This window comes from Chiloscyllium plagiosum, unplaced genomic scaffold, assembly GCF_037043375.1.
Source record: "Chiloscyllium plagiosum isolate Xiang-an unplaced genomic scaffold, Cpla_swu_hap1 HiC_scaffold_6, whole genome shotgun sequence".
NCBI lineage: Eukaryota > Metazoa > Chordata > Chondrichthyes > Orectolobiformes > Hemiscylliidae > Chiloscyllium > Chiloscyllium plagiosum.
The window spans coordinates 83,806,462-83,833,498 of record NW_028270144.1 but is presented as its reverse complement, the minus strand read 5'-3'; the positions used below and the strand labels follow the sequence as shown (position 1 = coordinate 83,833,498).

General features: G+C 38.4%; 2 protein-coding genes across 2 annotated transcripts in view; one reads left to right on the top strand and one right to left on the bottom strand.

Annotated features, from left to right (window-relative positions):
• cpap (centrosome assembly and centriole elongation protein) overlaps positions 1–9,799 on the top strand; it is a 96,273-nt gene extending 86,474 nt beyond the window's left edge. Inside the window, exons 16-18 of the mRNA XM_043691877.2 lie at positions 1,347–1,431; positions 8,449–8,569; positions 9,360–9,799. Of these exons, the coding sequence (XP_043547812.2) occupies positions 1,347–1,431; positions 8,449–8,569; positions 9,360–9,561 (408 nt within the window). The 3' untranslated portion in view covers positions 9,562–9,799. The remainder of the gene's footprint in view (positions 1–1,346; positions 1,432–8,448; positions 8,570–9,359) is intronic.
• Positions 9,800–13,739: 3,940 nt separating this feature from the next.
• Positions 13,740–27,037, bottom strand: part of rnf17 (ring finger protein 17) — a 97,454-nt gene continuing 84,156 nt past the window's right edge. The window contains exons 19-21 of the mRNA XM_043691873.2: positions 24,650–24,839; positions 22,535–22,632; positions 13,740–15,051 (exon numbers count right to left, since the gene is read on the bottom strand). Coding sequence (XP_043547808.2) covers positions 22,537–22,632; positions 24,650–24,839 — 286 coding nt within the window. The 3' untranslated portion in view covers positions 13,740–15,051; positions 22,535–22,536. The remainder of the gene's footprint in view (positions 15,052–22,534; positions 22,633–24,649; positions 24,840–27,037) is intronic.

The following is a 27,037-nucleotide window of genomic DNA, read 5'->3' as shown; positions in this document are numbered from 1 at the left end:
ATGGCAGTCACAGACTGCAGACAAAGGCACTCACAGCTGATAACATGACTATTGCACACCAACCAGTACACGAAATAAATTATTTTCTTGAAACATGTACCAGCTACAAGATGCTGCACTGCAACTTACTTCAGTTTTTTGAGAACATCTCTCAAACTGTGCCCTTTGTCCTTAGAAGACCAAAGGCAGCAAATGCATGGGAATAACACCTATAAGTTTCCCTCCAAGTCATACACCATCCTCCCTTGGAAATACATTGCCATGCATTATTGCCTTGTGACTTAGTCAAACTCCTGGACTTCCTCCCAACAGAACCTACCGTACAAGCAGTTCAAGGCAGCAATGGTTCACCTCAAGGACAATTGGGGATGGGGCAATATATTCTGACCTAGCCAGTGATGCTAATTCTTCATGAATGAAATTACTACTGCCATTTCAGTACATTATCTTTCTTTGATTTTGTATGGTTATGACAGTTTGTATACCTTTCTTCAAGCTTCAAATGTAACTCAATCTTTAATTATAACAACCAAACATTCATTAGGACAGAAATATTCTGAGCAAAAGTCATCAACCTGAAATGTTAGTTCTGTTTCTCTAACCACAGAGAGCGAGCAAATATTTATTTCTATCATTATCTGTTTTTATTTCATATTTCCAACACGTGTAAAGTTTGCTTTTGTAATTACTGATTTTATCAAGGCTATTTTGATTAATTATATCAAAATAGGTTTAAATAATTCATACTAGATCTTTGGTTTTAAATCTGGAATTTACACCATCTGGACATTTCCAAACCTATTTCTTCCAGGGTATGATTTTTTAGTGTTCTTTAATAAATGTTTTGCTTGAAATATTGATTTTACCCTCAATTGTTTTATTTAGTGACTTTGCCAAATTGATACCATGACTGCAAGCTGTATAAATATCTGCAAATGAGCTGAATCTACTACTATAGTAACCCTACTGATACAAACACAGTGAGCTGAACATTTTGAGAAAAACTTAAATCTGGAGAGCTTCCATTAAAATTTAAGAATGCCAGAAGACTGTAAAAATCTGATTGTTTATCTGAATTCTGCACTAATTTGTCTACAAGCTACGAAGCCTTTTTTGATTCACTTGCTCTTCCTTTCCATATTCTTGCATATTTATTATTTGCCTGGTAATTACTATGTTCACTTTTAATATAATTTATGGACTCAACGTCAAAAGCTTGTGACAGAATTCCACATCATCATTCTCGGACGATATGTTTTCCTAACCTACCATTTGATTCTTTCTGTGATTACTTGAAACTTGTGCTCTTTATGTTTTTAAAGGAAAATTGCTATTTATTTCAACAGATATACTTCTATGCAGATGCACAGACAACACACACAACCTATCCTGACGGTCTAGAAGTTTTGCAGTTCCCAAATAATCAGATGGGTATGAAAAGTATTAATCTTTTAGGCTTTCAATGTTTATATAAGATACAACACTAAGGCATTCTGTAATGGAAGCCTGCTCACAAAGTATCTATTTTGATAGTGGATTGCGAATTTTTGTATTAAGAGCTTTTATGATTTCACAAATTTGTAATTTATGTAATTGACCAATGTTATATGTGCTAATTACTTAAAATGTATAGAAATGCAGTAAGCACACTGCATCGACTGTAATAAGTTATTAGAATCTCCTGCTCCCATTTTTGATAAAGATAGACAATCTACTTGTAATGTTATGTTAATCATGTAGGACAAATTCCTAGGAAACAAATTAAATCAGTCGACCATCTAATAACTTGCGTATGGGAGAAATGTCCTGCATGTTCAGTTATTGGCTCAGTTAGAGTTTTGAGAAAGCCTTCACTTTTTTTTGCTCACCATCATTAACTTTGAAATTATGTTCATGTCCATGGGGTTAGATGAACAAAGGAGTTGTTCAAAGGACAAAAGACAGTATAATCAAGGCCACAAGCAGATCAGCCACGATCTTATAGAATGGTGGAGCAGGCATAATGGCCAAAAATGTACACCTCCTATTTCTTATTTTAGGGTACGTCAAGTCAAGTTTGAGCTGACAAGTGGCAAGTAGTATTGTGCCAGGCAATGACCAGGTCCAACAAAACAGAATCTTACCACCCTTTGACATTCACTGGAATGACCATCACTGAAGCTGTCAGTATCAACATCTGAGAGTTACAATTGACCAGAAATTGAACTGGACCAACTAAATCAATACTGTAGCTACAAAGGCATCATTAGAACATAGGAGAAGCAGGATGGGAGAGAATTGAGCTCCTCAAGCCTACCCCACTATTCAACAAGTCTATGACTGATCTACCACAGGTCTCAACTTCTCTTTTATTCCAACTCAGCTTGTTGTCAACTTTCTGATATTTCAAAAATAAATCTACCTTCTCTTTAAATACTTTGTAATCTAGCCTCCATAACACACTTAGGTAGAGAATTCCAGACATTCTGGGAGAAGCTCCTTTGCTTCTCAGTTTTAACCAAGACTCCTAATTCACGATTCCCCCATGCATAGAAACACTTTGTCAGTGTCTACCCCTGAGAATCTTGTATGCTTCAATAATATCACTCTCATTCTAACGAATTCTCATGGTTAAAGGTCAAATATGGTTTAGCTATTTTTGACTGGTCACTCCTTCATCCCAGGAATCTGCCTAGTGAATCCCTTTGAACAGTGTACAATGCCAATATAAAACCAAAACCGTACACAGCACCAGAGGTGCAATCTAACTGCCCTGTAAGAGTTGTAAAACGTCTTCCCTGTGTTTAAACTCCAAACTCTTACAAATACCAAACTCCATTTGCGTTCTTAATTACTTGCCGTATCTGTGTGCTAACAGTTTGTGTTTTGTGCTGTTATGGACCAGGCCAGACTCACTCAAAACATTTTAAGCAAGTAGCCAGACCCTAACTTTGCTAGTTGTTTTAAGCAGGTATAACGCAGATATTCCAGGAGAGATGCAGCTGGTCAGATCACTTAGTTTTAAGCAAAACAGAATTTATTTACAAGATTACTGAATGAAACACAAACAAAAGAGAACAGAATACTGAATAACTTAACCTATCTGAACACCCAACAAATTATATTAATGATGCTGTTCCCAGTGCTTGCAACAATCCCCATAAACAGCCCATGGCACAAAAGGTAAAATCAAACAGTGAGTCTTACAGGAGAAAAGTCAGAGTGAGATAGTACCACCATGGAACTGCTTCTTTGGGTCCAGCAGCTTCAAAACTGCCTGACTTTCAGTTAACAGCCAGACTGTCAAAAACCAGAGAAAAGCTGAACTGAGAGAACTGGCCAGTCCCCTTTCATTGTACAATTTTGTTTTAAACTTGAAAGCTTTTTGCCTGAGGCAGTATCTATTAGCTATAATCAAACCGGACCTAAAAACCATCCAAACCCAGACTTTTCTGAATCTGTGACCTCATGGAAAAAAAAACTTGAGGATAGCATAACCTTGTTAAAGGAACAGCATTGTCACAGTGCGCAAACACACCCAGATCCCACTGCACTGCATTTTTTGGGTCTTTTTAATGTAAACAGTCTGCCTTTTGATTTTTCCCACCAAAATGTATGACATTAGAAACAAAATCCGAACTTTGAAGAAGGGTCATCAGACCCAAAGCATTAACTCTGCTTTCTCTCCAGTGGTGCTGCCTCATCTGAGTTTTTCTACATTTCCTATTTTGTTTCAGATTTGTTTAGTGCATGACATTTCACTTTCCTACATTAAACTCTATCCACTAGGTTTTTGCCCAGTCAACCTTTCTAGATTCTCCTTATCTCCTCGTTACATGTTCTCCCACCTATTTTTGTCTCATCACAAATCTGCAAATATTGTGCTTTGCCCCCTTCTCTATCTCATTAATATTGGTAGTAAATTATTACAGTCCAAGGATTGATCCATGTAACCCTAGTTTTGCTTCTACAATCTGAAAAAGACATTAATCCCAATTCAATCTTCTGTATTGCTCAATCCATGCTAACATTATCTCCAATATCATGAGGTCCTATCTTGCACAATAATCTTTTATGTGGCACCTTACCATATATCCTCTAGGAATCCAAATGTACCTGATCTACCTATCTCCTTTATTTCCACTGTTTGTGATAGCCTCAAAGAACTCTTGCAAATTTGTCAAACGTAATGTTCCTCTCTCAAAATCTTATTTTTTAACCAGTCAGCATGGATTCATAAAGGAGAAATCTTGCCTAATGAATTTATTAGAATTCTTTGAGGGGCTCATGAGCAGTTTAGACAACGAGTTGTTATATACTTGGATTTCTAAAAGGTGTTCAGTAAGGAATTACACACAAAGCTACTTAATAGGTGCTAGGGTTAGTATTTTAGCATGGATAGAGGATTGGCCACCTAATAGAAGACCAGAGCCGAGATAAAAGGGGCATTTACACAGAGCAACTTGTAACTTGAATGCCACAGGGAGCAACGGTGGGCCACAATTATTTACTTGGATAAGGGGAGTGAATGTATTATTTCCAAGTTTGGGTTGTGCAAAAATCAGAACGCAAGTGGTGAAGATGAAACCGTGTGTAGAAGGATTTAGACAAGTTAAGCAAGTGGGCAAAAACTTGGGAAATAGAATATAATGTGGGTAAAAATTAGGTTATACACAATGGCATAAAGAATAGAGGAGCTGAATATTGTTTAAATGAAGAAAGCTGCAGAGTATAGGGATTTGGAATTCCTCAAACATAAATCACACAGTGCTAGAACATAAGTTCAGGAGGTAATAAATATGGCAAATGGCATTGTTGACCATTATTTCAAAAGGAAGGAGTATAAAAATTGTGTCACAGCACACTTAAAATTCTGTGAACAGTTTCAGTCACATTATCTGAGGAACAGTGGAAGCAATCTGGAGAAGGTTCACTAATTTCATCCTAGGTATGGAGGGATTTTGTTGCAAGTAGGTAGGCCTGTTCTCATTGAAGATTAGAAGATTGAGAGATGTTCTTATTAAAGCATGTAGGCATTTTAAATCTGTTGGAGTAGATGCTGGCAATGTGCTGGATCCACTGCTTTTCATCATTTATATAAATGATTCGGATGTGAATATTAAGAGGTTAGTAAATGTGCAGATGACACTAAAATAGGTGATGTAGTAGAAAATAAAGATTATCTCAGTACAACAGGACCTTCATTAAATGAGCTAATAGGCTGAGGGAGCTTAATTTAGATAAATGTGAAGTGTAAGGCAAAACAGGGGGCAGGACTTACACAGTTAATAGAAGGGCCCTGGGGAACATAGCCCAACAAAGAGACCTTGAAGTCATAGGTAGACAAGGTGGTAAAGAAGGCTTTTGGCATGCTTGCCTTTATTGGACAGAGCATTGATTAGTAGAGTTAGGACATCAATGTCCTGTACAGCTGCAATATGATAAGGCCAATTTTGAGTACTGCAGACAATTCTGGTCACCCTTCTATAGGAAAAATGTTAAACTTGAGAGGGTGCAGCGAAAGATCTGCAAAGATGTTCCTGTGACTGGAGGGTTTGGGTTATAGGGAGAGGCTGAATAGGCTGAAGCTATTTTCCCTAAAGCATCAGAGACTGAGGGGTGATATTATAGAGGTTTATTAAATCGTGAGGGGTATGGATAGGGAGAAAAGTCCAAAGTCTTTTTCCAAGGGTGGAGTCATCCAAAGTAGAGATCGTAGGTTTAAGGGCAGAGCAGAAAACTTTAAAAAGGACCTGAGTGGTAATTTCTTCACGCAGATGGTGCGTGTATGGAGCTGCCAGAGGAAATGGTGAAGGCAGGTACAATTAGAACATTTAAAAAGGTATCTGGATTGATATGAATAGGAAGAGTTTAAAGGGATATGGATCCAATGTTGGCAAATGGGACTAGGTCAGATTGCGTGTTTGGTCAGTGCAGCCAAGTTGGACTGAAGGATCTGTTTCCATGTTGTACGATTCTATGACTTTAAGTTGCTTCTGTTTGTGGGAGTGTCTTGAACGAGAGGGCATTATCTCAGAGTAAGGAGTCACCACTTAAAACATAGGCTAGAGGAATTTTTTTTTGAAGGTCATGAATCTGTGGAATTATTTTACAGCAAAAGGCTGTAGAGACAGGATAATTGACGTAAACAGATTTATAATAGATGTGAATTGAAGGTTAAGGGGGTGAAGGCAGGAGAGTGGAGGTGAGGATCATCAGATCATACATAATCTCATTGAATGACAGCTGATTCGATGGACTGAGTGGCTGACTTCTGCTCCAATATCTTGTGATCTTTTACCGGTGAAACTAATGATAGAGAGTAAAGATGAATTATCAGGGATTTATGCCCAATAAGTGACCCATAATTTTGGTGGTCCAATTTTGCACAAACATACCTACCAGTCTACATTTTTAAAATTTTCAACCATTTTGTTATATTTGCAATTTCATCAATTTCCTGGTTATTTGTGCAAATATCATAGCCAATTAACATTTATAGAGAGTTCAGGCTGTTGGAAGCATTCTCTATATGAAAGTGGGCCTGAATTTATTTGGTACCAATAGTCAAGTGCTTTCCTCCTTTCATCTCCTTACAGGCATGTTCCACTTGAATGCAGTTTAGTGGTAAATAGGTCACTGATATCACTATTGTATTCAATAGCAACTCCACTTTTAACAAAACTTGCATTCAAACAGCACCATTTAGCATGAGAAAGCTTCAAGATACCTCATAGAAGCATAAACCAAGCCGGTGTGAAAGAGATTAGATGGAGTAACCAAAGATTTAGAGACTGGTCTTAAGGGGCTTGTAATGAGAATAGGGAAATGTCAAATTCCTAAGATTAATGCAGAAGGAGGAATGGGAATGAAGAGGAGATCAGCATTAGTGGCACACATAGGTCTAGAAGAATCATATGGATGGAGTCAATTATTAAAAAGAGGGGTAAGAGCATCAAGGGAATTTTGAAACAGGATTCAAATTTTAAATTGGAGATGTTAGAAAACTGCAACCAGTGCGAGTCAGAGAATGGTTATGACAGATGAGTGGGAACTAGGATAAGATATAGTCAGAATTTGAGATGAGTTTAAGATTTCAGTTGTCTAGAAGTGACAAAATTTATGGTTGAGGATTGAGTTCGGTAATATTATGTTAGCTGAAATATACTTTCTTTCTGAGTTAAGGTTGGGTTCTCAGTACAGAGTCAAATAAGACACACATTGCCAAATAGTCACAAAAGCAAGCTTCAGCATTCCATCACTTTGATATCCTGCTACAACATTAAACTTAGCAGCTATTTGTTGGTCCAAACTTTATAAAGGCCAAAATATGTACGTTAGGAATCTGTTTTCTTTGTAAAAGCTACCAGTGTTGCTGCCAATTTAGTGGCTACTTATCCATGAGCATTATTGCACATGGTTGATTGGAAAATTCCCCCTTAAAGTGAGAAAACTAGTTGCAAATTTCTGTCCTACTGTCATAACATTTATCCTTATATTATATATGAATGAGCAGCTTTTATTTTCAGTGTGAGGGTCTGAGTTGTAAAACTGGGCTGTGACTTCTTTCACTGGACCATAGGAGGTTGAGGATGATAGAGGTTTATAAAATCATGAAAGACATAAATAGTAAAGGGTCTCTTCTCTAGGGTCAGTAAGTTCAAAAGTAGGGAAAATATTTTTAAGATGAGAAAGGGCAGGAGGGGCAACTTTTTTAGTGGTTTGTGTGTGGAATGAGTGGTGGATGGAGGAACAGTTGCAACTTTTAAAAGACATTTGGACAGGTATGTGAACTGGCAAAGTTTGGAGGGATATGTACCAAATGCAGGCAAATGGAACAAGTTTAGTTTGAGAACATGATTAGCATGGACTAATTAGACCAGAGGATCTGTTTCCTATGTGACACTGCAGCAATTGAAGATAATTTAAACATTGTTTGAGCGCAGAATCCATTGCATCATCTGCTGCTAACCGACACTGTTTCACCCAACTGTGTCTTAGTGAGCAGCCCAAATTTTTTTAAGGACATTACTGACCTGCATTCATAATTTATGCAGTTCTCACCAATATTGTTTATTTTGCTGCATGAACCTCTTGAATGTTACTTTAAATATCGTTTTTAGTTATTTCTGCACAATATTTTGATTTTCTGATTCAACAGTTATTTGGAAAATTTTCAGTATGATGTATTTTAAATAGACTGTAGATTTTAAATCTCTGGCTGTGATCAAATTGATACAGAAAATGTATGGGCTGGAAAATGTATTTCCAGTCAAAGGCAGATTCTGGAATGGATGAAAATCGGTCAGTTTGTGTTTGTTATCAAAATGCCACAAATAGCTTATGGATTGTTTTTTAATTGGGAAATGGTGAAGAGCAAGTTTCATTTTCAACATAAAACATTATTTTCATTGCTAAATTTTGCAATGGATTAGATAATTTTATTCAAATACGTGTTATTAAATCCAGAGAAACATTACCCAGATGGGAAAAAGGAAATCACTTTTCCAGACCAGACCATTAAATACTTGTTCACAGATGGTCATGAAGAATGTGTGTTTCCAGATGGCACGATAATACGTTTGCAACTGTAAGTAACCACCAAAAGTAATTTGTTCAGCAACGTGCGCCATACGATTCTCCTATTCAGTACTTAAACTTTGCTAGTGAGGCAGTCAAAAGTTTTCATTAGAACTGAAGCAAGGAGGAAGCAACAACTTAGTCAACAATGAAAAGGGTGCTGATTGGTTGGCATGGAGATGCAACAGGACATCACAACAGCTACATGCCCTTTTATACACAATTAACCTTTGAATTTTAAGGCAGAGGTAGATTAATTATTTTGCCTACCATCAGTCAGAACATCCTGCCTCAAAAGCCACTGGAAACAGGATAACTAACTAAATTGACTCCTGGTCAAGCGATATTAGAAATTTTTACATTCAACATAGTTTTCAAATTCCACCATGGCTTCATTCTCCCAAAATTTAGGTCATAACGATGATGCCTACCCTCATACTTCTAGCCTCTTGACCAACTGATTGTAATAGTGACGCTGCCTTCAACAACCATAAGAGGTTTAGAATTATTTCCAAAAACATTTATGCCTCTCCACCCTACTTTGTGATCCTTAAAACACACTATCAAACAAGTTTTGGCTAACAGTTTTAATATCACTATCAAGTTCCTGTGCAGTGTTTTATGTTAAACGAACAAGCAATATACCAAGTTTCTGTAAAGTGTCTTTATGGGATGTTACTGTGCCATATTTATAGATAACATCTTTGTAATCATAGACATTATGCTGTAATCAAGTAGTTTTATTGATAACTAAAGGACATCTCAAAATCATAAAATTTAAGTTTGTTCCTTCAATGCAGGGATGGTAACAAGATTATTGAATTTAACAATGGACAAAGAGAAATACACACATCGAGTTACAAAAGACGGGAATACCCTGACGGAACTGTTAAAACAGTGTATCTAAATGGTCAACAGGAAACGAAGTACAGTTCAGGAAGAATAAGAATCAAAGACAAGGAAGGCCATATAATCATGGACAGTAAACCCCAGTTATTTTAAGTCTTAAAACTATTGTGTTTGAACTCTTTATTTACACAATCTAACTGTACTTTAGCTTTCATATGCTAGTATATTATTTTCTTTATGTAAATACTTGAATATTAGAACAATGTGAGCTAACTGTGGAAAAAGTGTGATGTGCAAGTTTGAATGTTTATAAAATTGAAGTGCAATATATAGTGTATGTTCATCAATCTTTGAATTAAATCAACTGCATTTGATAAAGTGAACTAAATAATTTGAATTGTGTTATATATTTAAACTACACATTTCTATATAGGTAATTCTTTTTAATTTAAAGGCCTGTTTTTCTACATAAAAAAAGAATTTTTTTGTGGATTTATAAAACATAATTCAAGTGGAACCTCATCCTCCAACTGGCTGTTGCCTGATAGTTTAGAATGCATTGCCAGAGACCACAAGAAGTAGGACAGCCTGATCAGTCTTACCAAGGAGAGTAAGAACACTGGATATTAACATTGTGCATTACAAATATTTTGTGAAAACCACACTATTAGTATATTACAATGCTGTACTCTGTGAAATTTGAAACATCTGCCTTCAACCCAATGGGATGTTGATTGAAAGGACAGACTAAAGTTTTAAAGGTATTTATTAATTCTGTATTTAGAAGTAGCAGACACAAAAGTACAAGTGAGTCCTGAGTAAAAAAACAATATGTTGAGGCAGTTTGATTATTTGCTTTTCATCTTTAGAATTGTTTAAAAAAAAATGAACTGGAGCACAGAATATTTCAGTTATCAGTATTATCATCTTTCTCAATATATACTGCAGGCCTGATTTGAAGAATTGTTGGATTGCTAAACTCTTCAATGAATTAAAGCTGCTGTCCTGGCTCTGGCAATCAGTCTTGATTTCTAAGCGTTTAAAGACTAAATGTTTTAAGTGCTTCCACAGTATTGGTATACAACATGACAAGATCAAAATTCATTAAAGCAACAGGTACAACTCTCAATCTCAAAACAGGAACTAGATTTTTCCCCCAAATTGCAAAAAACTGCTTTGTTAACACATCTTGCACTACCTAACACTCATCATTTGATGTCCTTGAATGACATTATAACCATGTAAATCACATTTTTTCAGCAATCCCAGATGCTGATAGAATGGCTCTGTGGAACTGTAACAGGAATTGTATAACCATATTTCCTCCTTTTAATCTTACATTAAATGTACATCTACAAAAGGATACAAAATCATTGATTTCTAGAAATCATACCTTTCAAATGACTCTCCACCTCAGATTTTATAAAGATCACCACTACAGTACCTCTAAATTCAAACATTAGCTTGTATGTTTACTATTCAGCACAAACAATGCTCTGAACTTTATCATTTAATAATGAAATATGACAGCTACAGCTTTGTACGTAAGGCAAATATTCTTTATGATTACTTGTTTTCAAAAGACAGTGCTGCATTTAAAAACTAAATCATCCTAATTGCATAAAGACTGATTACATAGTTTTCCTATCGATTGTTTCAGTGTAGCTTGTGACCCTGAAAATAAAAATGAACACTATGCCTCCTGGATTGCAAAACCAATGCAAAAACATGAAATTATGTAAATTTCAATTCTATCACCTTGTAAACATCCAAATGGAAGTGGTTTGAGTCAGCCACTACTTTAAAAAAACAATGACAGTGCACAACAACACAACCTGAAGTGAAAGTGAAATCCTATGACACCAACTGGATTGACTGTTAGAATGGTTATTTCTGTGATACAATGTTCATTTCAGAAGAACTCACTACACACAGAATACATTGCATCAGATTGTTTGTTTTGAATACCTTTGGAGGTAATAAAGATATTAGTGTAATTCACTCATCAATGCCAATAAAACCTATCAATGTGCACATTATATTGTGATATATATTATCAAATGCTAAAATAATGCTAATGCCCTTTACTTCTGACATTCATACGAAGACAGATTTAACTGTCACTTAAAATCTCACTAGTATTGAAAAAAAATGTAAATATAAATTGCCATGACAAATTTCAAGTATTGAAATTGTATTGGATAACACTGCTATGGATTTTGAAGGTTATATAATGACGTGCTTTACCAGCCATTTAAAATCTGAATTTATCTGCTTGACTCACTTGACTGGTTGGAAATTTGCATCGCCTTATATGGTGCATCACCCTTCCCAAACTAACCTCCTTTGCTCTGGTTTTGATCTTCAGACATCTTATGTCTGGAACCCAACCACTGCACTACAAAATCTCCCATTTTGGCTTTGGGAAAATTAGTTTATACAGCATAGAGATGTACAGCATGGAAACAGACTCTTCGGTCCAACCCGTCCATATATCCCAACCCACTCTAGTCCCACCTGCCAGCACCCGGTCCATATCCCTCCAAACCCTTCCTATTCATATACCCATCCAAATGCCTCTTAAATGTTGCAATTGTACCAGCCTCCACCACAGCCTCTGGTAGCTCATTCCATTCACGTACCACCCTCTGTGTGAAAAAAGTTGTCCGAGGTCTCTTTTATATCTTTCCCCTCTCACCCTAAACTTATGCCCTCTAATTCTGGACTCCCTGACCCCAGGGAAAAGACGTTGTCTATTTATCCTAACCATGCCCCTCATCATTTTGTAAACATCTATAAGGTCACCCCTCAGCCTCCAACACTCCAGGGAAAACAACCTCAGCCTGTTCAGCTTCTCCCTGTAGCGCAGATCCTCCAACCCTGGCAACATCATTGTAAATCTTTTCTGAACCCTTTCAAGTTTCACAACATCTTTCCGATAGGAAGGAGACCAGAATTGCACACAATATCCCAACACTGGCCTAACCAATGTCCTGTACAGCCGCAACATGACCTCCCAACTCCTGTACTCAATACTCTGACCAATAAAGGAAAGCATACCAAATGCCTTTTTCACTATCCTATCTCCACTTTCAAGGAGCTATGAACCTGCACCAACTATCTTAACAATTAAAAATAGGTGCTTAAATCAGCTTTTAACTTCTACTGCATTGATCACATCTCTTTTTCATTTTCAACTCAATACATTTCAGAACCTCAAGACATTCCAAAGTAATTTACAATTGCTTTTTGAAGTGTAGGCGCAAATTACTGCAGGATTTGAAGTGTTGTCACTTGTAACACAACAGCACTTGATAGTATTATTTTGACAAACGGCAAAGTGTCTTCCCAGGTCCCAGTCCTTAAAAACTAAAAAGAACCGCAGATGCTGAAAAACTGAAGCGAAAACAAATTGCTATAGAAACTCAGCAGGTCTGGCAGCATCTGTGGAAAGAAGGCAGAATTAATTAGATTACTTACGTGTGGAAACAGGCTTTCGGCCCAACAAGTCCACACCGACCCACTGAAGAACAACCCACCCAGACCCATTCCCTACATTTACCCCTGCACCTAACACTACGGGCAATTTAGCATGGCCAATTCACCTAAACTGCACATTTGTGGACTGTGGGAGGAAACCCACGCAGACATGGAGAATGTGCAAACTCCACACAGTCAGTCGCCTGAAACAGGAATTGAACCTGGGTCTCTGGTGCTGTGAGGCAGCAGTGCTAACCACTATGCCGCCCACAATTGACAGTCCAGTGCCCCTTCTTCACAACTGATGATAGGTAGGAAAGCTTGGTCTTTTCCACAGGGTAGTGGAGTCCAAGACCTGACAGCATAGGTTTAAGATAAGGAGGGAAAGATTTGAAAGTGACCCGAGGAGAAACTTTTTCACATACATGGTGGTATGAACATGGAATGAGGTGCCAGATGAAGTGGTAGAGGCAGGTACAACTACACCATTTAAAAGACATTTGGACAGTTACATGAATAGGAAGGGAATATGGGCCAAACACAGGCAAATGAGATTAGTTCACTTTAGCAAATCTGGTTGGCATGGACAAGTCAGGCTGAAGAGCCTGTTTCTGTACTGTGTTTCTGAGTTGAAGTGGCATGCAACTGGAAGCTGAAAGTCAATTTTATTTATACTGTATAAATGGAATTCATTGTTTGTGGGTCCATTTGCTGACTGACAACACATTTCCTACACTAGTGACTATATTTTTAAAATATTTGATTGCAAAACATTCTGCATATAGGTCAGAACAGAAATCTATAGATCATTTCAAAAAGATTAAAATATATTGGAAGTGATCAGCCTTTGATTTCTTAAAGAAAAACTTTACATATTTTTAACAATGATTTGAAAATGTGGCAAACTGAATAGCGTTGTTCTCCAGGTATAAACATTTTTACACTACCTCAGCTTTAAATATCTTTCCTTGACTTTGTTTCACATTCATTTTTCCTTTAATGCACCCATTTGTTTTCTTCTTGAACTGTGCTTGGTTTTGAAATGACTCAAGTCTTTATTTTTGTTTGCGACAGATGACTGGCTTAAAGTTTTGGTCAATTATCATACCCCCTGGACTATAACTGATATAAACATGCAGCATAAGAATAGTGCTGGGACGTACAATGTGTTGGCCCAAATTTTGAAGTTGGTTTTAAACCGGTTTCTTGATGGCTAATTACAGTAATGCACAGTAAGCTAGAAGATGGAGAATTTAAAGGCATCAAAAAGAGAAGAGAGTGTGACTGATCATAGTATGGTCATTAGTCAGCACAAGCCAAACTACATTATGGCAAGTATCATTTCTCCTTCCCAACCATAGCCGAAAAACCACCTGGAATACAACAGCATGCCACAGGAGTGATGGGCCTCAAAATGGACAAGTATAAAACTCAACAAATTGAGAGAACAGCATTTCTTAGAAACATAAGGCGAGTTTGGTTACAAATAATGTAACAAATTGCCATTTTTGATAGGAAATCAAAAATATTAAATTTCTGCATCGAGCAGAAAAGAAATAAGTTAAAGTGTTGATTTACCTTAATAAATTTACCATAAGAAATATCTTGATACATTTTTCTAATTCTTAAGAATTTACTTGGGTGATCATCCCAAACCATTGCTTGAATAAATAGGAAAATGGTAGCATGCCACTGGAAACACACCAGAAAACAACTTTATTGAAAATATAAACATTTACTTCAAACAATAAACAATATTTATGAATATACAGAAATTTGACAACTCTGCCATCAAATCAGAATTATTTACCATAATTGGTATTCTTGATACTCGTTAAACAAAACAATAACATGGTGCTGTTAGACTATTGAGCATATTGGAAAAACAAAAAACTTAGAAGTAATGTCAATTTTTTTTTTGCAGTTGAACCATCATGAACTTAGCCATTGAACAGATATACATTAGCATCACATCAATGCTTTAAGTAAAATAAAACAATGCTAAACAGTATTCAGTCAAGAAAACTTGAACACAATAGCTTTATACACCTTCAAACTCCAGTACAGCAAAACCTTTGCAGTAAAAGATACAAGAAAAATGTAACGGCAATATTTTGTAGAATCTTGTGTGGTTTGAAGGTTCTCCAACATCTTGCTGATACCCTGTTTATAAAGAAATGATAAAATAAAATATTTTCCTCCTATATATTCTCAATGTATTTAAATTATGGAATTAGGTTCTTAGTTACTTATAAGCTTTCCAATCTGGAAAATGTACCCCACACTCTCATACTTTTAATGTTTCCAGAAACGGAAATAAGAGGGGCTTAACCTTGGTAAGGTTTACAAGGTTCACTGAAAAGGAATGACTGTAAATAAAGTAGAAAACAATTAAAGAAACAGATCAAAACAAAACAATCAACAAAACAAACATCAAAACTGCATTCCACTGAAAAACACAACATCCTAAACGACGGATCTTTCTTTTTACAGAGAGCATTTAGATGAAAGGATACTTGTAATATCGTAAATAAAAAATAAAGTTTGAGCACTGGAAGCATTTTAAAGATCAAAGAGCTTTCAAACATGTTAATAAAAAGGGAAAAAGATACAAGAATGGTCATAAATTTGAAGAGAGATTAAGAATATTAACATAAATAAGGAAGGTAATAGCTGGAGTAAACATTGGTCTGTTAGAAGCAAAGACAGGAGAAATTTCGTGGGAATGTCATTTCCTCAGGAGGCACTGAACAAATATTTTGTCTGACTTCACATCAAAGACACAAGTTTCATCTAAGAACTGGATGGTAACCCAGAGACTAGACAGATTCAGGAAACTGAAGAAATTAATATTGGAGAAAACACTGGAAAAACTCAAGGAAATCCAACAAAACTCAAATGTGATGACCAACGCCTTTAGGCTTTAAAAGATTGACTACATAAATAGTAGCCATGATATGGAGGTGCTAGTGTTCGATTGGGGTGGACAATTTAAAAAATCACACAACATCAGGTTATAGTCCAACAAATTTCTTTGGAAATACAAGCCTTTGGAGCACTATTGGACTATAACCTGGTGTTACGTGACTTTTAACTACATAGTTAGCTCTTCCACTATCTATGATTTTTCAAAATTACTGAGATTTGGAAACAGTCTCCATCTTGAAATACGCAAATGTTATTCCGCTTTTCTAAAAACAGGGTTAGGAAAAGCCTAAAACGAAAAGCATGGTGTGATTAGAATAATTTAACTTTATTTTACTAAAGGGAAATCCTGTTTGACAAATTTATTGGTGATTTTGAGTGTGCAACTGATAATGCAAAAAAATGAAAACCAGTGGTTTTGGGATTTCCAAATACTGCAGGGAGGTGGAGAAGCAAAGTAAGAGCTCATGGAGTAGTGTAATCTATTAGCACAGTTAGAAGATTAGTTATCAGATGGGAATCAGTGGACAAAAATGAGGTATTTTCAAGTTGACAAGCAGTGAATATTGGAGTGCCACTGCAGTCAATGCTGGGGCTACAGCTATGTATAGTTAACATCAACGAGGAAGAGGAGGACAGTTTTTGACAAGTAAATACAGCAGAAAAACAAGCTGTGGAGATGACACAACAAGGCTGCAATAAGTGTTAAGACTGAGTGAAAAAACTGGGCAATAAGAATGACTGATGGATTATTAATATAGGGTGAGAGCATTTTTTTATTTTGCTCTAATAATTAAAAAGAATTTAGACACCTTTTAAAAGATATTCTAAGTGCTGATGTTCAAAAAGACTTTAAACTCCAAGTTAGAAATCAGATACAGCAAGCAACAAGAAGGGTAAAAGCTTGGCTTTTATTGCATGGGGATTGGAGTTCAGGAATAAAATCTTGTTCCAACTGTACAATGTTTTGGTGAGTCCTTATCTGGCGTATTCTAGACAGTTTTGATCTCCACATTTTAGATACTTGTAACAATTCGGTAGCACAGAACTCGAGTACTGATAGTTATTGTAATTCTTAACATATTCGGAATTTGCAACAATTGTGAAATAATCATGAAATCACACCTAAAATGTTGGACACTCTGCAAGCATGCGCTATTTGGATATCGTCAGTACCTTGCATGTGAATAGCTAAAAAGACATGTTATTCGATGTGATTGACAAGTCTTTGGGATATCTGGCTTAGCATATCAGACTGAAAGTTAATTTCAATTTTAGTGTACATTCATCAGGCAAACGGGATGAGGTAGTTGCTGAGTTTGAACTCATCTACTCCCAGCTATCCTACTGCAAACCAGCACCCACTCAAAACCCTGAATTCTTGAAAGCAAGCCCAGCTGATCAAACATTCATGTGGAAAGCAAGCTTTAAAAAAAGCATTGTTGGGCATGTGTAAGAGCAACAAGCTGTTGTAGGGTTCACTTTCAAAGTTCACTGTTTACACAAAAAAGGTGATGTCCCTTTATGCCACATCTTTTTTTTACAGCCAGTTCTGCATAAAATGAACAGGTTAAATGGTTAGGCAATTTATTGCCATGAAATCAGCACACCCTTTGCATACAGAGTAAAATGTTCCTCCTTTAATTTTGTATTCTTGCGTATGTCCTAATGAATGCAAGAAGAAAGACTGACAAAATACATCATTTACCAGTATTCATGTTTTGCTGGACATCAGCATACATTAGGGAAAATTAACAAAGAGTGAAATTCACAACTGACCTTGGAGGAACTGTTTGAGTGAAGTCACAGCACAGAAACAGATAAGTGAATAGTTTTAAAGTGTGGCCTACAGAAAATCTGCAGTAGTGAGTAGAGTGAGTTCTTTCTTGATTATATGTTTTTGAGATATATTTTAAGTTTAATCAAGAGACATATTAGCCATAACTATTAATTTAACCTGGGGCAGTGATTTGTAGAGAAATACGACGGTGTTATTTTCTGGGTCTGTAGATTGTGAAGGAGCAAAAATGGCCTTTAGACGAGTGATATGCGCTTCTTGTCATGTGCGGGAGTTTAAGGAGTGTTTACCGGTTACTGTGGATTTTATCTGCAATAAATGCTGTTGGTTGCAAATCCTATCAAATCGAATGGATTGGTTGGAGAGACAGAGGCAATGAGGAATTTGCAACAGCAACAGTATGTGATGGATGGCAATTATAGGAAGGGAGCAAAAAGTCTCAGATACAGTCACATAGATGGGTTAACTCTTAACTAAAGGTAAGAGAGTTAGGCAGTTAGTGCAGGAGTCTTCGGTGGCTATCCCCATTTCAAACAAGTATGCTGTTTTGGAAAGTGTAGGGGGTGATCAATTCACAGGGGAATGTAGCACGAACAGCCAAGTTTCTGGTATTGAGACTGGCTCTAATGCAATGAGGGGTATGTCTGCTTCTAAGAGATCAATTGTGTTAGGGGACTTTCTAGTCTGAGGTACAGATAGACATTTCTGTGGCAAGCAGCGAAAAATCAGAATGGTGTGTTGCTTCCCTGGTGCCAGGATCAAGGATGTCTCAGAGAGGGTGCAGAGTGTTCTCAAGGGGGAGAGGGGCCAGCAAGAGGTCATTGTCCACATTGGAACCAACGACATAGGAAGGGAAAAAGGTTGAGATTTTGAAGGGAGATTACAGAGAGTTAGGCAGGAATTTAAAAAGGAGGTCCTCAAGAGTAGTAATATCTGGATTACTCCCGGTGCTACGAGCTAGTGAGGGCAGGAATAGGAGGCTACAGCAGATGAGTGCATGGCTGAGGAGCTAGTGTATGGGAAAAGGATTCACATATTTGGACCATTGGAATCTCTTTTTGGGTAGAAGTAACCAGTACAAGGACGGCAGTTTGCACCTAATTTGGAAGGGGACTAATATACTGGCAGGGAAATTTGCTAGAGCTGCTGGGAGGATTTATACTGGTAAGGTGGGGGGATGGGACCCAGGGAGATAGACAGAAAAGAGATCAATCTAAGACTGGTACAGTTGAGAACAGAAGTGAGTCAAACAGTCAGAGCTGGCAGGGACAAGGTAGGACTAATAAATTAAACTGTATTTGTTTCAATGCAAGGGGCCTAACAAGGAAGGCAGGTGAACTCAAGGCATGGTTAGGAACATGGGACTGGGATATCATAGCAATTACAGAAACATGGCGCAGGGATGGGCAGGACTGGCAGCTTAATGTTCCAGGATACAAATGGAGGCAAGAGAGATGGGGGAGTGACATTTTTGATAAGGGACAGCATTACAACTGTGCTGAGGGAGGATATTCCCAGAAATACATCCAGGGAAGGGAAGTTATTTGAGTGGAACTGAGAAATAAGAAAGGGATGGGATTGTATTAAAGACACCCAAATAGTCAGAAGAAAATTGAGAAACAAATTTGTAAGGACGTCTCAGCTATCTGTAAGAATAATGGGTGGTTATGGTAGGGGATTTTAACTTTCCAAACATAGACTGGGACTGCCATTGTGTTAAGGGTTTAGATGGAGAGGAATTTGTTAAGTGTGTACAAGAAAACTTTGTGATTCAGTATGTACATGTATCTACTAGAGAAGGTGCAAAACTTGACCAACTGTTGGGAAATAAGGCAGGGCAGGTGACTGAGGTGTCAGTGAGGGAGCACTTTGAGGCCAGCAACCATAATTCTATTAGATTTAAGAGTGATGGAAAAGGATAGACCAGATCTAAAAGTTGAAGTTCTAAATTGGAGAAAGGCCACAGGAAAGGCTGGTAAGTATAGGGAATGCTGGATGACTAAAGAAATTGAGGGTTTGGTTAAGAAAAAGAAGGAAGCTTATGTCAGGTATAGACAGGATAGATCGAGTGAGTCCTTAGAAGAGTATGAAGGAAGTAGGAGTACACTTAAGAGGGAAATCAGGAGGGCAAAAAGGGGACGAGATAGCTTTGGCAAATGGAATTAAGAAAAATCCAAAGGGTTTTTACAAATACATTAAGGACAAAAGGGTAACTAGGGAGAGAACAGGGCCCCTCCAAATTCAGCAAGGCGACCTTTGTGTGAAGTCGCAGAAAATGAAGGAGATACTAAATGAGTAATTTGCATCAGTATTTACTGTGGAAAAGGACATGGAAGATGGTGACATCTTGCAAAATGTCCAGATTACAGAGGAGGAAGTGCTGCATGTCTTGAAACGGGTAAAGGCGGATAAATCCGCAGGACCTAATCAAGTGTACCCTAGAACTCTGTGGGAAGCTAGAGAAGTGATTGCTGGGCCTCTTGCTGAGATATTTGTATCATCGATAGTCACAGCTGAGGTGCCAGAAGACTGGAGGTTGGCTAACGTGGTGCCATTGTTTAAGAAGGGTGGTAAAGACAAGCCAGGGAACTATAGACCATTGAGCCTGACGTCTGTGGTGGGCAAGTTGTTGGAGGGAATCCTGAGCTACAGAATGTACATGTATTTGGAAAAGCAAGGACTGATTAGGGATAGTCAACGTAGCTTTGTAGTCAATCGTGTCTCTCAAAATTAATTGAGTTTTTTGAAGAAGTAACAAAGAGGATTGATGAGGGCAGAGCAGTGGATGTGATCTATATGGATTTCAGTAAGGTGTTCGACAAAGTTTCCCCATGGGAGGCTGGTTAGCAAGGTTAGATTTTATTGAATACAGGGAGAACTAGCCGTTTGGATACAGAACTGGCTCGATGGTAGAAGACAGAAGGTGGTTGTGGAGGGTTGGTTTTTCAGACTGGAGGCTTGTGAGCAGTGGAGTGCCACAAGGATTGGTGCTGGATCCTCTACTTTTTGTCATTTACATAAATTATTTGGATGCGAGAGTAAGAGATATAGTTAGTAAGTTTGCAGATGACACCAAAATTGGAGGTGTAGTGGACAGCGAAGAAGGTTACCTCAGATTATAAAAGGATCTTGACCAGATGGGCCAATGGGCTGAGAAGTGGCAGATGGAGTTTAATTCAGATAAATGCGAGCTGCTGCATTTTGGGAAAGCAAATCTTAGCAGGACTTATACACTTAATGGTAAGGTCGTAGGGAGTGCTGCTGAACAGAGACCTTGGAGTGCAGGTTCATAGCTCCTTGAAAGTGGAGATAGGATAGTGAAGAAGATGTTTGGTATGCTTTTCTTTATTGGTCAGAGTATTGAGTACATAAGTTGGGAAGTCATGTTGCGGCTGTACAGGACATTGGTTAGGCCACTGTTGGAATATTGCATGCAATTCTGGTCTCCTTCATATCGGAGAGATGTTGTGAAACTTGAAAGGGTTCAGAAAAGATTTACAAGGATGTTGCCAGGGTTGGAGGATCTGAGCTATAGGGAGAGCTGACAGGCTGGGGCTGTTTTTCCTGGAGTGTTGGAGGTTGAGGGGTGACCTTATAGAGATTTACAAAATTATGAGGGGCATGGATAGGATAAATAGACAAAGTCTTTTCCCTGGGATGGGGGAGTCCAGAACTAGAGGGCATAGTTTTAGGGTGAGAGAGGAAAGATATAAAAAGACCTAAGGGGCTACTGTTTCTCGCAGAGGGTCATACATGTATGGAATGAGCAACCAGAGGAAGTGGTGGAGGCTGGTACAATTACAACATTTAAAAGGCATTTGGATGGGTATGTGAACAGGAAGGGTTTGGAGGGATATGGGCCGGATGCTAGCAGGTGGGACCAGATTGGGTTGGGATGTCTGGTCAGCATGGACAGAACATAGAAACATAGAAAAATACAGCGTAGTACAGGCCCTTTGGCCCTTCTTGTTGCGCCGATCCAAGCCCACCTAACCTACACTAGCCCCACTATCCTCCATATGCCTATCCAATGCCCGTTTAAATGCCCATAAAGAGGGAGAGTCCACCACTGCTACTGGCAGGGCATTCCATGAACTCACGACTCGCTGAGTAAAGAATCTACCCCTAACATCTGTCCTATACCTACCACCCCTTAATTTAAAGCTATGCCCCCTCGTAATAGCTGACTCCATACGTGGAAAAAGGTTCTCATGGTCAACCCTATCTAAACCCCTAATCATCTTGTACACCTCTATCAAGTCACCCCTAAACCTTCTTTTCTCCAATGAAAACAGCCGCAAGTGCCTCAGCCTTTCCTCATACGATCTTCCTACCATACCAGGCAACACCCTGGTAAACCTCCTCTGCACCCTTTCCAGTGCCTCCACATCCTTCCTATAGTATGGCGACCAAAACTGCACACAATACTCCAGATGTGGCCGCACCAGAATCTTATACAACTGCAACAGGTTGGACCAAAGGGTCGGTTTCCATGCTGTACATCTGTGACGCCATGACTCTAACTCACAACGTAAAGACAGAGTCTCAGAATAAGGGACTGAACTTTTCAAACTGGCATGTGGAGAAATTATTTCATCCAAAGGGTTACAAATCTTTGCAATTCTTTCTTCTAGAGTTCTGCAATGTCCACTGTTGAGTACATTAAAGGCTGGAATATCCATTTATTTTTGATTTCTTAAAGAATTAAGGGAAATGGGGAGCTGGCAAGAAGGTAAAGCAGAAACCCAAGAGCAGCCATGATCCTTAGGACTGACAGGCAAGCTTCACAGGCCAAATGGCTTAACACTGCTTCTATTTCTCATGCTTATTTACTTTTCAAAAGCATCATACAAGTTTTCCAACATTCAAATGTTAAATAAACATGAGATAGAGGAAAGAAAAATATATTTACTTAAAACTTACTTTTACATATCTAAGTCTGCTAGCCCCTTTTCCACAAGTGGTAGGTGAATCAGTGATCCTTCTTCATACAAGAATACAGAAACTTCTGGACATAGGCCCTGAAGAACATTTTAGATTCACATCAGTTTTACTGAACATGACATATTAATGTTAATAAAGCCAATGTTATTTGCAAGTTACAATCATATCATCAAATTGCAAGATTGTGGTATTAGCAAACACTGGTGCAAAAAATGATTAAGTTTAAAATGCTGTGTCCAATTTCATGAGCTTTGCAAGAATATATTGCTGCTAATGGAATTAAATTACTGTAATTCTTACTGAATTTGTAAAGAACAAAAGTATAATGTCCTTCATTCATTTCAAAATAATTTTTATATTCACTATATTGGGGATGGATGAAGCAGAAGCAAGATGGAAAACAGGGGAGAAGGGTAGCAAAAGGGGAAGAGGAGAGGAAAAAGGCTGCTGATGAGAGAGTGGGGAGCGAGAGAAAGCAGAGACAATCAAGAAATAAGAGGTACGGAACAGTGAAAAGTGGCAAGCCACGGGAAGGTCCAGGACAGATTACTGTACGCAATCAGGTCCCGGACCTTCCTGTGGCTGGCCACTTCAACACACAATCCTGCTCCCAGGCCCACATGTTTGTTCTTGGCCTGCTGCAACGTTCCAGTGAAGCTCAACGCAAACTGGAGGAACAGCATCTCATCTTCGACTAGGCACATTACAGGGTGCTGGTCTTAACACAGAATTCAACAACTTCAGATGATTATCCCATCTCGACCCCTCTGTTTTCATTCTGCTCCGTAATTTTATTTCATTTTTTTAAAAAAAAATTTTCACCGTTCTGTACCTCTTGTTTCTTGATTGTCTCTTTCTCTCGCTCCCCACTCTCTCATCACCTTTTACCTCTCCTCTTCCCCCTTTGCTACCCTTCTCCCCTGTTTTCCATTTTGCCTCTGCTTCACCCATCCCCCCATCCCCCATATATTTTGTCACATAGCACTGGCTTCAGCCTTGGTCATTCACAGCTCCTAATCTCCCTATAATCTCTCTATGCACTGTCATTATCACCTCTTTATTGCTACCTTTGCTTCTGGAGCCATGACCTTCTCTCAGCCTCGTATAAATGCCTCCCCGTTTCTCCCTTTTTTTTAAGCTTTGACAAAGGGTCAGTTAGACTCGAAATGTCAGCTCTTTTCTCTCCTTACAGATGCTGCCAGACTTGCTGAGATTTTCCAGCATTTTCTCTTTTGGTTTCAGATTCCAGCATCCACAGTAATTTGCTTTTATCCAGAATTGTCCCTCCCCCACTGACTCCAGTTTTACTAGGCTACTTGGTGCCACACTTAGTCAAATGCAGCCACCACCTGCAACTTTCCCTCCAAGCCACTCACCATCCTGATTTGAAACTATAATCACTGTTCCTTCACTGTCACTGGATCATAATCTTGGAATTCCCTCCCTAAAGGCAAATGCACTGTCGCACTTCAGGAAAGTAGCTCATCACTTTCGAGAGCAACTAGGGACAGCAATAAATGATAGTTCAGCAAGTGATGCCCACACCCCATCAGTGAGTTTTAAAATCCAATAACCTTTGCAGTATCCAGTACCTCCAGTGTGGAACAAAATCAAATTAGCTGAAGACTGACATCTATTTTGCTAGAAATCTCTGTGGAAAGCCAAGGCTGATCATCCACTTGCTTGGCTAAAGATTTTAGCAAATGCTTCAGTCTCCTCTTCTGTACTCCAACAATCACCAAGTAGGCCAAGGCATTATCTTACAACACTGGAAATACTTATTTTTCTTTAGTTTCCTTATGTCACTATTTGTCACAATCCATTTTGAAGATCCCAACTCAATCTAGCTTACCAGGGTCAAAATAATGCTACTTTAAATGATTTCTGCTAGTTTAAATTGTGTTCTGTTTAATGTTTAAATATATATTTAAATAAACAACATATTCTTATCCCAATGTTAATTATAGGTAAGGTCATTGTGAATATTCAACTCATGCAAACCTCAATTCAGAATTGCAAAACGTAATATATTTCACACTAACTTTGCTTAACAGCATAGGGTAATGATTCACTAGATTTAATTAAGTAACTTACCACCAAGAATGCTGTAAGTTGATTCCTTTGTACAATGTCAATTATTGTCCACAGAGCCTCCATGGACCATTCTGGACTGTATGCAATTCGGTCAACATTATTCATTAAAGCTGGGGGTTTAAATCCTGCCAGCTTGACTTTGATGGCTCGAACTGGATACTGCACTAAACGTGCAGGAATCTGCCGAAGCCTACCATTAAACATTAAAGAATACATATTACAACTGATGCTTGCACATGATACCGAGGAGAATAAAGATCAAACTTACGCCAACTTTTTGGATAATGAAAATGTACAAATCAGCCTTGGATTAAGCAGATAACTGCAGAAGTTCAGTACTAAGAAATATTCTGGTGACGGTTAATCTTGGCTATGAAGCCCAGTATTGATCTAAATTACAAAACATTGAAAAAGAGAGAGACTTCAGGTATCACCCATCTTGCAGAGAACTGAGTACTGAACGGCAGCCCTGTAACACACCTTACTTCTCTAATGAAGCACAAGCAGTCTTTAAATTGACACATCTACTCAAGAGTCATACAGCACAGAAACAAGCCCTTCTATCCAACTCCTCCATGCCAACCAGGTTTCCTAAGCTGAACTAGTCCCATTTGCCAGTCTTTGGCCCATATCCCTCTAAACCTTTCCTATCTACTAATCTGTCCCATGTCTTTTAAATGTTGCAATTGTGCCAACGTCTACCACTTCCTCTGGCAGCTTGTTCCATATCCGCAACATCTTATGTGTGAAAAAAATTGTCCCTCAGATCCTTTTTAAATCTCTCCCCTCTCACATTAAAACTTATGGTATCTAATTTTGGACTCTCCTAACCTGGGAAAAAGACCTCAGCTATTCACCTTATCCATGCCCCTCATGATTTTATAAACCGCTACAAGGTCATCCCTAAGCCTCTGACACTCCAGGGAAAAACATCCAGCCTGCCCTTTTAACTCAAACCTTGTGTTTGTAACATCAATGCAAACCTTTTTTGCACTCTTTCCAGTTTAATAATTTCCTATTGCAGGGTGACCAGAATTGTAAACAGTACTCCAAATGGGCCTTCACCAATGTCCGTAACTATTTCCAAATTAATAAAATTATGACCGATTCCAAAATGCTCCATCACTAACCTCAATCATTTCTTAAGGTAGGTCAAGTATTACCCCTTCTCTACTATAGCATCTACATACTGATTGAGAAAATTTTCCTGAACACACTTAAATTCGTCCCTATAAAAGTTTTTAACACTTCAGCAGTACCAGTCGATGTTTAGAAAATTAAATACCCCCACTATTACAACTCCATTATTCTTACAGCTATCTGCAACGTCCCTAAATATTTGCTCCTGAAATTTCTGCCGATTACTGGGGCGACTATAGTACAATCCCATCAAAATGATCACCGCCTCCTTATTTCTCAGTTCCACCCATACAGCCTCACCGGATGATTCCTCAGGAATATCCTCTCAGCATTGCTGTGACGTTTTCCTAATCAAAAACATCACTTCCCCATCTCTTTTGCTTTCCCTCCTATCCATTCTATAGCATCTGCACTCCAAACATTAAGCTGGTGCTAAAGACCTGGTTGCTGCTATTTTCCCCTAAGAGGCTATCCCTACCATCAGTATACCGAGAGAGGGAATAGCCACAGGAGATTTGTGCACTGTGTGTCTACCTCTCATGACAGTCACCCATCTACCTAACTGGACCTGCAGTATGACCACCTCTGTGAAGCTATTTATCACATTCTCTGCCTTCTGTGTGCTCCTCAGTGGGATCAACTGCTGCCCCAACCAATCCATGCAGTCTAGGAGGAGCTGCACCCAGACATATTTCCTGCAGACCCATAGTCACCAGGGACACTCAAGTGCTCCCTGATCTCCCACATCTGAAAGGAACATATCACTACAATGACTGCCATCTCTGTGCCTTTAATAAGTGGAGATCTTAAAGCAATACAAGGCTTGCCCCTACCTTGTTGTTGCTCACCCTCCTCAACAAAGCCCAGTATTCACCTGGACCTACCAGTAACACTGTGACCACAAAGTAGCCCCTCTCAAAATGGCTGCTCCACCAGAGCCTGCCTGGGCAGTTACTGGTGAAATGAACTAACATACTCTTAGAAACAGAAAATAGGAGGAGCTCATTTGGCCCTTCAAGCCTGCTCTAATCGTTCAATATGATCATGGTTGATCATCCACATTTCTGGGGAAGAGAATTCCACAGGCATGTCACTTTGAAGAAATTTCTCTTCCTCAGTCCTAAAGGGCCTACCCCATATCTTTCAACCCTCACTGGCACAACATGAGAGATGCAAAGATCTGCAGTCTACTTTGCCTATGGATACCAACCACCTAAATATTGATGTATAAGGCTTTCTTGACAAATG